This window comes from Lontra canadensis, unplaced genomic scaffold (genome assembly GCF_010015895.1).
Source record: "Lontra canadensis isolate GAN:19392208 unplaced genomic scaffold, GSC_riverotter_1.0 scaffold74, whole genome shotgun sequence".
NCBI classification, from domain to species: domain Eukaryota; kingdom Metazoa; phylum Chordata; class Mammalia; order Carnivora; family Mustelidae; genus Lontra; species Lontra canadensis.
Window position 1 is genome coordinate 10,332,849 of NW_022631068.1, and position 15,191 is coordinate 10,348,039.

The 15,191-nt window shown below is 38.9% G+C and overlaps 1 protein-coding gene across 1 annotated transcript in view; it reads right to left on the reverse strand.

Moving 5' to 3' along the window:
* The window catches only part of LGR4 (leucine rich repeat containing G protein-coupled receptor 4), a 101,151-nt gene that overhangs the window by 39,292 nt on the left and 46,668 nt on the right, over nt 1–15,191 (reverse strand). The window contains exon 2 of the mRNA XM_032881243.1: nt 7,200–7,271. Within this exon, the coding sequence (XP_032737134.1) occupies nt 7,200–7,271 (72 nt within the window). The remainder of the gene's footprint in view (nt 1–7,199; nt 7,272–15,191) is intronic.

Below are 15,191 nucleotides of genomic sequence, written 5' to 3' on the forward strand. Positions count from 1 at the left end.
GTCTCAATCACAAACATCCTACTGTCTACTATGAGATTATCTTTACTGAAGGTCATATCTGGTCAAGTCATTTCTTAGCTCAAAACACTTCAATAGTCACTCAAAGGCTAAAACTCCTCATTCATCTGCCAGGAAACAAGCACAAGACTGGGGCTTCAGTCTGGCCCTAAACTCCTTTCTAGGTTTCTTTCCCATAACTTCCTTTCAGTAAATCAGCACTAGAACCAAACCAAATGCCACATCATTCTGAACACCTGTACCAGTTTTTATATCTTTTCTCACACTCCTTCTTCCCCATCTCCTTATGAATTAACTCCTACCATCCCTCAAGACTCTCCAGAAATATTAACTCTTGGATGAGGTCTTCCCTAATATTTCTTAATAAGTAGAACTTTCTTTCTCCTTTGAACTCTCCAAACTCTAATATACCACCCATTTGTCTTGAAGGCAAGGATCTCATTTAATTCAACACTGAACACAGTGCTCTACCTAACAAAAGTCTGTTGAGTTAACAAATTGTTTTACAAGTCTTTCCCCATCCTCTCCACATCTACAGGGGCATACCCGGGGATGAAATCCAGGTCCATTAATGACATGCTATGTAACCTCAGGCAAGTTACTTAACCTCTCTGAGGAAAACCTCAGCTTCCTCACCAGGAAAATGGGACTGAATATGTAGTTCAACATTTTATTAATTAAAACAAAACAATGTCTATTTGGAGGGTGGGCAGCTACCCAATACATAGCAGGTTCAATTAGTACAAGCTGTCTTCCCATTTCTCTTTTTCCGCCTTTACACCTTGATCTGACAGCTTTCCAAATGACACACAGGAATTAACATGAACAAACCATGTCCCTCAGTGAGCTCACTGTATATTTTCCAACAGTAAAGGGAGTGATCTTTATTACCAAATCATCCCAACAGAGCACTAGAAAGTGGACCAAGAGAAGGCACCTAAGAACAGAGTTATTTTTGCTTTTATTTTTATTTTTGTAAAGATTTTATTTATTTATTTGACAGAAAGATAGAGAGCACAAGTAGGCAGAGAGGCAGGCAGAGAGAGAGCGGGGGAAGCAGGCTCCCTGCTGAGCAGAGAGCCTGATGCGGGGCTCGATCCCAGGACCCTGAGATCATGACCTGAGCTGAAGGCAGAGGCTTAATCCACTGAGCCACCCAGGCACCCCAGAACAGAGTATTTTTAACTTTCAAACATCACCAGAGCAACTGAGAAACTCTTTTACATTCTGGAAAAAACAGTTTTTGAAACTTAAATTATCAAGACACAGCAACCACATACAACTTGTGGCTCTAGACGGTATGCTGGACCAGAATTTTTTTTTTCTTTTGCTATAGAGAATTACCCATGGAACAGTTGTCAAATTTGAATGAGAATTATAGATCAGATGACAATATACATCAACACTATTTTTTTTGAGTTTGGCAACTGTACTGTAATTATTCAAATGAATATCTTTGTATTTAGAATAGCTGCAATATTTAGTGGTAAAGGGAAATTATGACTGCAACTCACTCTCAAATGATTCAGGGGGAAAATGTACATATATTTTAGATCTCCTATTGTGTGTATGCATGTGGAAAGAGAATATTAACATTTGGGGAATCTGACTAAATGGTATGTGTGAAAATTCTTTATGCTTACATTTCGTAAGTCTGAAATGTTATGTACATGTGTGCGTGTGTGTGTGTATGTGTGAATACCTGTCCTATACTTAAGTATTGGCCAAATTAAACTATTTGGTTTTGATCCACAGTTTGTATCTGATTTGAAACCTCCCTGTTCAAATTTTTACTAGTCCTCTTTTGCACTGTAATGCCTTAATTTAGAATTAATTGTCCTACAGATGAGGAAAAAAGATGAGTAAGCTTGAATAGTACTCAGAGATCTAAATTTTACTTGAGCATTATGAGTCTTCCAAAGTCAAAGTACATTTTGAAACAAATGGAATTATCCTCATCTGCTAGAACGTATTAAACAATAAACTGTACAAGTGCCAAAGCTGGCAATGGTTTCTACCTGCTATTGCAACATTTAAACTCGAAGTAACATCCATGGACTTTTTTTGGTGGCAATTATGGAAAAGCAATTGAATACTCCCTATATCGTTTCCAATTAAATCATTTTCACAACTCCACATTTCAGCCATTCCCTAAATGCCTATCAATGCCCTGTAGGTCTCAAGGAAATCCAAAAATGGTTGTACCAGCATCACATCAGACTAGATTCCATGGATAACAAGTTAATATTTTCTAAGAATCCTGGCTTTCCTTTGACATTGCTAACAGAAACCTATATTGACCCATTCCAGCTTCCATCGCAAACAAAAGAACCTCTCTCTGAAATACTTCAAGAAAAAGAAACACTGCAATGTTTATGAGGATTGGTGAAATTTACCTCACTCTTGTGGACATAGCACTTTGGCCACAAAGCACTTTGACATAAGTTTTTCCATTTTCCCTTCACAATACCACTGTGAGGAGTTACATGTTAAAGAGTAGGAACCCAAGGTGCAAAAATCAAGACAATGTCCCAAAATTTCAGATGCCGTATGCATTGAATGAACGTTTTTGTAAGAGAGATGTAGGGGAGAAATCAGTGAAGAGCATCCAGTCGTTCAGGGCAAACATCTAGTCAACTCCCTACTGCTCACCCTCATATCCAATTCAGCTCCTTCAGGATTAAGTCTAAACTATTTAGCTTAAAAAGTCCCTTTATGATCTATCTGGCCTCATATTCTAATACTTCTCCATCTTTCAATATTTCAAATTTCTCTATATTTCATTAGGAATACCTGTTACTAAGTGTGTTTTAACATTTCTGAAATGTCTACCTCTCGGTCTTTGCACATGTTAAAAGGTTTTTTCTGGAGCACCCAACCTTATATGCATCTGGTAATTCCCAGAAGTCCTTCAAGACTCTGTTGAAGTTATTTTTTTTTAAAGATTTTATTTATTTATTTGACAGAAAGAGATCACAAGCAGGCAGAGAGGCAGGCAGAGAGAGGAGGGAAACAGACTCCCCACCCGAGCAGAGAGTCCGATGTGGGGTCCGATTCCAGGACCCCAAGATCATAACCTGAGCCGAAGGCAGAGGCCCAACCTACTGAGCCACCCAGGCATCCCTGTTGAAGCTATTCTAGGAAGCCTCTCCCAAATCCTAGAATCTCAAGTAATATATTACTTTAGGCTCTCATTGACCTTACAGACATGTCTCTCACAGTCTTCATCACGCTGTACCAAGAAATAGTTCCATACCTTCCTCTAGATCCATGTTGTAAAACTGAGCTTTCTGCAGTGTTAGGAATGTTCTATTATCTGTGCTGTCAAATACAATAGCCCCTAGCCACAGGTGGCTACCAAGTACTTGAAAGATGGCTAGTTTTGCTAAGGAACTGGAATTTCTATTTAATTTTCATTATTTTAAATGTAAAACTTTGGTATTAGCACCGCTACAGACAGACTGTCACCTCCAAGGACGAAGACCATACTTACCTGTCTCTGTACCCCTGGAACCTACTACAGAACCTGGTACAGAGCAGGATCCAGTGTTTGTTGAAAAAATAAGTAAATGTTTAAGTATCTATAAATACTTCTTATGTATTGCTGGGAAGTGATTCTACCCAATACTCCAAGCACTCTGGATCATCATATAAAATTTGGCCAACCCGGTCACATCTTATAAAGTGCACCTCATTAACTATAATGGAAAAAAAAAAAAAAAAAACAAAACCTCAGCAAATCATTCATTTCGACTCAGGGCACCTCAATTTCACAATCACTCTTAAATGACTTCCAGATGAGTTCTGGATAAATGGTTACAAGGTTTATGAACTATTACAATAGTCATGGCAGCATCATTTTGGAATGTCAAAATCAACTACAATGTTCTATTAAAAAAGGAGGGGGGGGCTTTTTACCATGCTTTTATTAACATGGAAAAAAATTCCTTTAAATGCCTGAAGTATTCCCAAAGTATTAAAGACTATTCTAAAGTATTCTTTAAAAATACCCATCAGCTCTCCTAACTGAATTCATTTTTATTTTTTTTTTAAGATTTTATTTATTTATTTGACAGAGAGAGATCACAAGCAGGCAGAGAGGCAGGCAGAGAGGAGGAGGAAGCAGGCTCCCTGCTGAGCAGAGAGCCCGATGCGGGGCTCGATCCCAGGACCCTGAGATCATGACCTGAGCCGAAGGCAGCGGCTTAACCCACTGAGCCACCCAGGCGCCCCTGAATTCATTTTTAAATCCCATCCAATATTTGGAGAAGATGTGCTGGCTTGATTTGATGGGCTCCATCATTGCCAAAGCAGAATATGAAGACAATGTGGCCTACCCACAAAGCACTAACAGTCAAGGATAATTTGGTGCCAATGAAAAGTCTCAACTGACAGAATTCACGAGCTTGACATTGGCAATTTTAAGACACCCAAGATGCGAACTTCACAAAGCAGGGACTAAGCATGTTTGACTCCATAGCCAGGCCCTCACCACACAACCCCTCAGAGTGGAGTTGGCAGTCTAAGGCAACATGGAAGGTGGTCTGCACCCAGTCACCCCACCCAGAGCAAGCAGAGCTTCTCTCCTATCTGGTGCATCACACAGCAGCTATACAATGGGTGAACAACCACTTGTAAATGCCCTTTCATTGCATCATTACTTCCGTAAAGGGAGACTAATCCTAAAGTCTAAAACTTTAAAAATAAATAAATAAATTTGTATAACATATATTTATAAACATATAAATAAGAAACAAGAATAAATAGGTAAATCATCTTAAAAGCTTGACTGGTGGGAGTCAGGAGGCGGGGGCTTCAAACACATAGTTCACTCTTTTTTAATTTAAATTTTAATTTAAAAATGACCAATTAGGGAGTGGGGTGGGCAAAAAGAGTCAAGAGGGTCAAAAGGAACCAACTTTCAGTTATAAAATAAGTAAGCATGAGTATGTAAGGTATAGCACACATTGACTAGAGTTAATAATACTGTATTGCTTATTTTAAAGTTGTTAAGAGAGTAAATCTTAAAAGTCCTCAAAACAAAAAAAAAAATGTGATGACTCATGGGGATGGACGTTAACTAGACTTACTGTGGTGATCACTGCATAATATATACAAATATTGAATCATTATATTGAACACCATAAAGCTAGTATGTTATTAGTCAATCGTATCTCAACAAAAGAATGAATAACCATTTACTACAAAATAATTAATGTTCACTATAGGAAACAAGAGAGGCAAAAATAAAATATACATTTAACTTTTTTAACCCAAAGATAACACTTAGTATTTTAAAATACTACCTAAAATTTACATAACACTTACTCTGTTTCATGCACTGTCCTAAGCATTTAACATCTATTAATTCATTCTGTCTTCACCAAAAAACTGTGAGGGAGACTGTTGCTATCTGTACCGTATAGACAAAGAAACTGAGCACAGGGAGGTTAAGTAACTTGACCCAGTTCACAAGCTTAGAAGTGGCAAATAATCTCTGTTCAATTTTTGCTGTGGGAACATTATGTTCAGCTAAGTAGTGTGGGAAGAAAAATTTTGCCTAAACTTTATTAAATACTTAACTGCTCTTTCAGCGCTCTTGTCAGAAGCAAGAGAGAACATACAACCTGCAGGGCTTATATTTGACTCCTTAACCCATGCTGGGGGAGAGGCTAAACTAAGACAGGAGACATTTGTTGACTTGGATCTAATACTCAATAGCTGGGCTGTAGGATATAATCTGTAACGTGAATTTAGATTCCTTCAGGGCTGTATCTCTTTGATGTTCTTGGTATCAAACTGTAGTCTTCTTACCTACAGTCTGATTTTATTTTATTTTTTCACCTGGATTCTCAATGTAATGTATAGTTTCCAATTACTTTAAAATGTAATTGTGCCTGTTTTGATCACGAACTTCAAAAAAGTATGGAAAGCAAAATGAAATGGAGGTTAAAACAGATGGAAAGGGACGCCTGGGTGGCTCAGTCATTAAGCATCTGCCTTTGGCTCAGGTCATGATCCCAGGGTCCTGGGATCAAGACCCTGCATTGGGTCCCTGCTCGGTGGGAAGCCTGCTTCTCCCTCTCACACTCCCCCTGCTTGTGTTCCCTCCCTTGCTGCCTCTCTCCCTGTCAAATAAATAAATAAAATCTTAAAAAACAAAAGAAAACGGATGGAAAGAACTTCACCACAAAGTAAACTGTTAAATTGGAAGTGTGAGCTACAATTGACAAGTCCAATAACACTCTTAAAGGTGTTTGAAGAGACTGGGATTATGTTCCATGCCTTCTCCCAATCTCCAAAATTCTTGTGCAAATGTCCCAGGGGACCTACACTCAATTTTCTGCTCACTTGCAACAATACTGTCTCCTGCATCATGACCCTAAAATTCCTTGTATTATTTTTTATAGTTGTGTTACCCACACAGCAACTCCTCTGGCAACAATGGTAATTACCCTAGCCTTATTATCTCAGGATAACACTGTAATTAACTTGTGTCACTGTAGCATTCATGGTTATAATAATTGTAGCAAAAAATTCCAATGAAAGTAACATTTTTAGTTTGGGCATTCAAAAATAACTTCAGCAATTACACTGCTTAAAAAAATCAAGTTTCCCCGAAAAAAAAACATGATTTCCGGAGCGCCTGGTTGGCTCAGTCAGTTAAGCATCTCCCTTTGGCTCAGATCAGGATCCAGGGTCCTAGGATCAAGCCCCCACATGCCTTTGGCTCGCTGCTCAGCAGGGAGTCTGCTTCTCCCTCTCCCTTTGCCCCTCCCCACTGCTCACTCTCTCTCTCAAATAAATAAAATCTTAAAAAAAAAAAAAAGAAGGGCGCCTGGGTGGCTCAGTGGGTTAAGCCTCTGCCTTCAGCTCAGGTCTTGATCTCAGGGTCCTGTGACAGAGCCCCACATCCAGCTCTCTGCTCAACGGGGAGCCTGCCCGCTCCCCCCAACCCCCGCCTGCCTCTTTGCCTACTTGTGATCTTTCTCTGTCAAATAAATAAAGAAAATATTTTAAAGAAAAGAAAAAAAGAAACCACGTTATATCCTCTGCACAAAGCTCACTGAAACTAAGCTATCTGAATGCCCCCTAAGAAACATTAGACTTTTTGTAAGAGCTTCAAAGGGAACATGGAAACAAACACACAAATAAAACACATTTCATAAAATATTACTTACAGCTCTTCCAGAAAAGGAAAGTTCTTAAATGCATCTTCTGGTAACTGAGTAATGTTGTTCATACTGATATCCCTGGAAAACATAAAGTTAAGATTTTTGACTAAGTGATATTAGACTTAAAGAACTTAATTCAACAGAAAAATAATTAAGTGCTGGCATTCTATAAAGAAGTAAGGAAAATGAACACACAAGTCAGACATAGGCATAGCCACAATCTGGCTTCCAAATGCAAAGTTAAATCTTTTACGATAAATTATGTTCCATAATTTAGAAATAAACATAGAAATATACCCGGATCCTGGGTTTTCCTTTCCCACTTTTTAAGTATTCAAGGAAAGGAAAGGACATGGAAAGGGAAAGGAAGAAAGAGGCCTCAAACTACCTACAATGAGTAGGCCAGTTTGATTGCCCAGGGCTCTGGTATTCAAAGTGCTGTACCTGATAAAAAATAAACAAATGAATACCCTGGGGCATGATAAAAGATTTGCAGGCACGGGTCCCTTCTTAAGTCACTGTCAGGGACAATAAAACAGGTTGTAGCTGTATTCCAGTCATATTTTCTGCAAAACCTGTAAGTCCTCCAGGTAATAGCTGTGAGGGGATTTCATTTTTAGCCTAGGAACAGATGCAGCCCAGAGACATGTGGATACATGACAGGTATGCTGTCCATTTCCAGTTTTTCCTTCCAGAAGCAGCAGGAAGGAGAGAACTTACTTGCTGATATACCTTGACAATTAACTAGTTCAAACAGTTAAAAGAAATACTTTATTAACCATTTTCTTCTTCCCTGGCAACTGCCTTCTCAACTGGTTTTCTCTTTCCATACTCTGTGTAACATGGACACGGTGAAAGGCAGGTTAAGGCAGCCTCAGAGGGAAAGTCCCAGCATGCACTGGGCCATTACCTCACTCAGGTTCCTCTGCCTCTTGTCTGTGGCTGTGCCCTCAGGTCTCTCCTTTCTAAAAATCACCAAGAAAATTCACAACTGTGACCACCTCAACACATACGAAGGTAGAAGAGAAATCAGCGAACAATAAAACACCAAAATCAGCTAACAATAAAAACACAATGGTTTTTATTAATTTGGTCAGGTGAAATCTTCTTTCAAAGGAGTCGACACCTTCAGTACCAAGGTACGTGAGTCCCTTCTCCCTATCTTTGCTACTCACTAAAATTTGGAAATGGAATTTGCACCCCTCTTTACAAGCCCTTCCCAAGGCAAGTCTGGAAATCTTCCTGGCTCGGGAATTAACAGTAACAGCAGGCACAAAACCAGCAAAAGCAGTGGCAGCTGATGTGTAGAGAATATTGAAACCGTGGTTAAGACCGCACGAAAGATCTTCCCCCACAAATGAGAAAACTGGGGCTTCCTGAGGTATAGAACTTCCCCAATGTTCACAGGAAATGTGAACTCCAGAGTCCATGATTTTAACTGCACACTGAGTCTTCCCAAGGTATTGTGCAAATCCTGTTACTTCTCTCCATTAATTGTCAAGATAGAAAGCAAACCCACGGTCCTACCAAGGGTAAAAGTGAGAGGGATACTGCCCGCAAGATTTTGATACAATCATCATTGAATCTTAGGAGAGCTCTTGCTTGACAATTTAAAAAAAGAACTATAAATAGCTTTAGAATTTGAGGAATCAAAGTTCATATAAATTTGAGCACGAAATTGTTCTAGAGATGAATCCTATGTCCATAGAGATTCCCGTGCATTCCAAAATTTTATCATTGAAAGTAACTCAAAATCTATTAAAGATAATTTATAAGAAAAATAAAATTAATATATATTTGAAGGAATTTTTTTTTTCAAGGAATTATTTTTAAACACAGGCCCTAATGGTACTTTCTTTAGTCAGTGAACAATATCCTTGGGCAGGGAAGGGAAATCCTTTGTTTTTCATAAACACTCAAGCAAGATACTGGAGAAACAGCAGCAAAATCGGGATCTGAAGAAGCAGGCTCAACTCCTACTACCGCCAAGTAGCCACTGTGTAATCCTGGGCCTCAGTTTTCTCATCTGTAAAATGAGAGCACTGAACTGATTGGTTGAGGGTCTTCCCAGCCTGAAATTGTATACGTCTATGATTCACCTTTTCCTGCAGTTTTCATGGAGGGGCCCCTCCTCCCAAATGAAAATATATGAGGTTCGTTTTGTGGAAAAGGCATGCTTCTGAAACATTTACCATAACACAAAATTTAAAGACTACTTAGTTTGCCATTATAAAACCACTGAGTCATTCCCGCTGGAAACCCATTTGCCCTTAACCAATAAAATCATTCTTAAGAATACAACAAAACGTTTAGTCACACTGAAAGGCAAAATAATAATCTGAGTGAGCAATGATTCTGTAAAATATCACACAGCATTGATGCTCTTTAGCCATTCCAATAAATGGAGAAAGAAGGACAACCACAGTTTATTATTTTACAGAAGGAGGCACTCCATACAGTTTTCTCTGAATTCATGCGAATATCACAGTAACAGAAAACTGATTACTTGCCTCACCATAAAAAAGACACGTACTTAGAAATTACACACTATTCTCTGCATTCCAATTTTTTAAAACACATACACCTATATAATTCTCTCATTTTTCCCCCCCTAAGAGTAACAAGACATGACAGGTAGTTCTGCTGTGAGCCATAAATGCAATTAGTAGGACTCCATATTTACAAACTAATATGTTTTAAACATGTGGTGAGGTTTTATTTCAAAGTTTCAGATTCAGGAGCAACACTTGTTTCCAAAATGTTCTGAATTTCACAGAACTAGAGAGGTTCTACCTTTATAGCTATTTCCCCTCATCTTTTCTGGGTTTAAACAAAACATTTGAGAATAGGAAGGAAAAAAAAAAAAAAGAAGGTGGGGGAGCCTACAAGATGTTATCTCCAGAGAAGCTCTGGAAACATGTGGTTACAGATTATAAGGTGGGTGGGTACTCATTTAAAATAATGAGGGCTAATGGTGATAAACAACCTACAGACAAGCCTTAGAGAGGATTCCAGACCTGACATCACCAACACTGACAACAGAGTTTATGGTTGGAAAGGATGCTGGGGATGATAAGTTAACTGTAACAATTTACAAATGGAAGCCCTATGCCATAATTACAAACATCTCAGGCTCACAGGCCATATGAATCATTAAAACACATAAGTTTAAAAAAATTATATAGAAAATGTTCAGATAAAAGGTAAACCTTGAGATCAGTGGTTTGACATTCATATAGCAACACAATCTTAGAAGCAACCTCTGATATCAAACCCACTGATTTGCCATCCTGGGTCCCTATGAAGGAAATAAATATAACAGAAAACCAAAAAATTGGGTGCCTGGGTGGCTCAGCCAGTTAAGCATCTGCCCTCGGCTCGGGGTCCTGGGATAGAGTCCCCCATCTGGCTTCCTGCTCAGCCTCTCTGAGCCACTGCCTGCCACCCCTTCTGCTTATGCTCTTTCTCTCTCTCACTGCCAAATAAATAAATAAAAGAAAGAAAGAAAGAAAGAAGGAAAGAAAGAAAATGAATGAATGAATCATACAAGGTCAGAACATCACCAACTCACAAATGCCTCCGAGGGCAATTTCAAGAGAGGTGATGGCCTTCCTTGGGTTCAGCCTGGTATAGTTGGAGGTACACAGGCTTGGTATCACAAAGACCAAGATCTACCTATGAATTTACTAGCTGTGTGATCTTGGGCAAGCCGTTCATCTTTTCTGAGCCCTAGCTTCTTCATTTGGAAAAGAAAGAGTCAGGAATAACTAAATCTTGTAGACTCCTGAAGATCAGAAAATGTCAAGTTACACACGAGAAGCTAAGCAAGTAATAAGGTATTAGCTTACTATCATCCATATTTGTGCTGCTCCTGGAAGCTAGCGGTCTGAGTCCAGTGCAGTGAAAGCTAGCAAGCCGAGCATCAAACCACCTTTGGTGGTCTTCCTTCCCAGAAAGAAACCAGTTTTACACATGAGAAACACTCAATGGTGCAGAAGACCTAAAACCAGGAGTCATTCCAGCTACGAAACTAGATTCTAAACTCCAGAACTCCAAGAGTCAAAATTTTTAAGGTAGAAGAGCCCTTTGAAGTCACATACTTCACTTTAAAAGAAAAAAGTTGAGGCCCAGGTGTTGACAGAGTCAAACACTTGAAAGACAGGGGAGGGAAGAGGAATGGGCAGAGAGGAAGGAAGGAAATTATACTCTTACAGGAAACTTTTAGAAGGACAATCCGTTTTCTAAGGATTAGGAGGGCTTCACACAGTTATAAGCAGAGAACAGAATCCAGAACTTTTAATGGGGTGCTTGACTATATCTTTTCCATACATATTTGTTCCATAACAGACTTCTTCATACTTAGTTCTCTCAAAGTACACCAACCAAAGCAGAACAAATGTCTGCATATTATACCAACCCAACTCCCAATTTTTTACCACAGAGATCAGAAATACAAAAGGTGCATTACCTCACTAGAAAAATAAAGCTGAATGCTCGAACACCAGCAGTCACTGGTTTCAAAATTAAAATTTAAAGTGTACAATTGTTTAATTGAAACTGCTAAATCTCCCCAGTGGTTAAACTCTCATCTTTTTTCTCTCATAAAATTCACTACCTCTAATGTATCTACAGAGTCAAGAGCAACATCATGTTTCAACAAGGTACCTTTTTAAAATCCCCATAAAATGCTCCAGAAGCAAGCCTAACCTGTTTGCTGATGGCCAAGTGTGTACCACCGTAGACTCCGCCACTGCATGCTCGCTGGGTCTGGGCCTCCTGCCACGGAATTATTTAATTTTCAATATACTGTGACTGACCCAATGTTATCTAAATTTGAATAAGCCCTCCTATTTGTACTAGATAAAACTGTACTGCTACTACCACACTGTTGATTATATCTCAAACACTATCCAGCAGTTTCAAGTCCCTAAACGACATGCAGGTGCTGGAGAACACAGGGTTCTGTAATGTGTTCTCTAGGAAATGGTTGTGTCTTTAAACTCAACAAACATATGTTGATAGTGAGTACTACTATCCCAATGACTTTTCTAGAGTCTTTTGTAATTAGCCAAAAATTTCAGGTCAGTCTCCCATTCATAGATGTCTACAGTCTGAACAAAAAAGAAAATGAAAACTACATTTGAAAAATGCTTCTGGGGGAACTAATTTGAAGGGAAGGTCTCTCTTGTCCACCAGCAGTGCTGACACACACAGAACACCAGAGTTCTAGTCAAAGCCCATGAAGAGTTCATTTCTTTTCTGACACAATTCTATATCTCCAGGCAAGCAATCTCTTTTTCTCCCTATTTCTTTCTTTTTAGAACAAGTGATCTATGTGTATTGTTTTTTGTTTTTAAACTGAAATACAGGGGTGCCTGGGTGGCTCAGCCAGTTAAGTGTCTGCCTTCGGCACAGGTCATGATCCCAGGGTCCAGGGATCCAGCCCTATGTTTTTTCCCTTTGCCTGCCTCTCCCCCTGCTTGTGCTCTTCTTTCTCTCTCAAATAAATGAGTAAAATCTTTCAAAAAATGATTTTAAAAAACCCCAAAATACAGAGAAAACCATCCACAATATCAATTCACAGAAATAACCACTGTCCTATTTCATGGGTGTCATGACAGATTTTTTTCCTATGTAGAGCGTACGATTTACAAATGCGAAATCCTATAGTTCTGAACATGTTTATCCATTGGCACCTAAAAGTCTTCAAGAGGAAATAAAAAACTTCCCTGAAAATACATTTGACTAAAAGTACAAATATTACCATCTAATAGACCCTAATGCTCTTTTTGGCAGGACATACAGCATGAGATGAGAAAGTCCTTGTTAGTGAAAGCCACCATGCCAGAGGCAAAAGAGGTGAATTAAGGACTTGCCTATAAAAGGAGATAACGTGTCACCCATTTAACATTAGCCACATATGTGCCAGGCAGCATGCTAGTATGTGGGGCTCCTTGTATCAGAAGTTGTGCTCCCAGTTATTTTCTTTTTTAATTAAAATCCGTCACTCCAGTCTCCTCTACCATTTACTATCACTATATATTGTTGCAACATCCAATTAAGTTCAACTTTTAAAATATGCATCATTGCATTCTGAAAGCAACCAGAGCAGCTATGTCTATGTGAAGACGCTGCTCTTTATACTACAGAAATTAGGCCAAAACAGTTCATACGCCATTTCACTCAGATGTTGTTCCCGAGGTATCTTCCTGACCTTACATGGTTTAGCACTACCGGAGTCCAGCTAGATGTCACAACAGCCCGACCTCTAATGCCATGGGCAACATTTCTACTGCAGTTTTAGTCAGCAAGAGGAATTGGCTTCATGCTATCTGGACCACTGGCTGGTGTTTCAAACACAAAAATGCAGTGATTTCCAGGGAAAGAATCCAAAACTTGCTTCCCTGCAGGCCTGCAGCCCTTAAGGAGGTATCTGCTACAACCCAACATAATGATACTTAAAAATAAATTTTAACTACTGCAGAGAAAAGTTATCACCTTGTAATGCCATGATCTATTTAAAGTACTTGAATATCCTTATATATAATCTTCTTAACAATACAGAAAGTCTAGAGAAAATGCCAACTTCAGATCTTAAAAAATGAAAACTTTTTTGCTATAGGAGATATAGAGAACAATGTTTAATTCATTTTACGATCATTACTCTAGTGGATTAAAACCTCCCCTTCAGGCCCTTTTATAATTTTTCTATTAATGACTATATTGCTATTGCTAAGAAAATGAAAAGACATGAAACAGACTGGAAAACATGTAATGAAAATGAAAAATGAAAACATTTGCAAAACATGTAAGATAAAGGAATAGTATCTCCATGTAGAAAAAACTCTCTAAACTCAGTAAGAAAATAAACCTGATTTTTAAGTGGGCAAAAAGATTTGAACAGACACTTCACCAGAGAAGATTATACAAATGGCAGAAAGCACCTAAAAAAGATGTTCAATAGTAGCCAGTGGGGAAATGCAAAATAAATCACAAGATACCATACCACACAACTATCAGAATGGCTAAAATGTGACACCCCCCCCACAAAAAAAAGAACGCTGAACATGCCAAGTCCTGATGAGGATATGGAACAGCAGGAACCCTCATACACTGCTGGTGGGAATGCAACATGGTACCACCACTTTGGAAAGCGGTTCGGCAGTTTCTTATAAAATTGAACATGCGCTTATGACCATATGACTCAGCAGCGCAACGTATAAGTAACTGCCAAAAAATGGAAAGAACCCAAACACCCTCCAACTGGTAAAGGGATAAAGAAACTCTGGTGTATCTATACAATGTTAATAACATCCAACAACAAAAAGGAGACTACTGATACAGAGGAGCAGGAGCACAGATGAATCTCAAATACTTTATGCTATGTCAAAGCCCGACTCAAAAGGCTATCCACTGTGTTCCACTCATATGGCATACTAGAAATGGCAAACTTTGAAAGACAGAAAACTGATCGGTGGTGGCCAACAGCTGGGGGGAATGGAGTGGGAGAAAAATGGCTACACAGGGGAACAGAAGAACTTTTTGGTGTGATGGAAATGTTCTACATCTTGATTTTGATGATGGTTATATGATTACAGGTATCCAAACTCTTAGAACTGTATACTAAAAAGTGACAGTTTTACTGTATGTAAATTAAACCTCAACACCAGCCTTTTATAAATAAGAACATATATATTACCCTCCTCACATTTCTTCCACAGGAAAAAGAATTAATCCTATGGCTAGAAGTTCTCTTTCCCAGGCTGACCCAACTCCAAATGATATTACACACAGCTACCCACTTACAGCAGGACATCAGCCCAAGCCTCTTCATTCCCTCTTTACTAAGCACCTGCTGGGTTTGTGCCTGTGTGCTGGGCACTGGGTACATAAAGGCAAGTAAGACAGAGTTTACCCAAAGAGCATTCCGAGACAGCAGCAAGGCAATAAAAAATGACAAGTAAACACTGTGATATGTGTGGCACAGCAAGGAAAGAT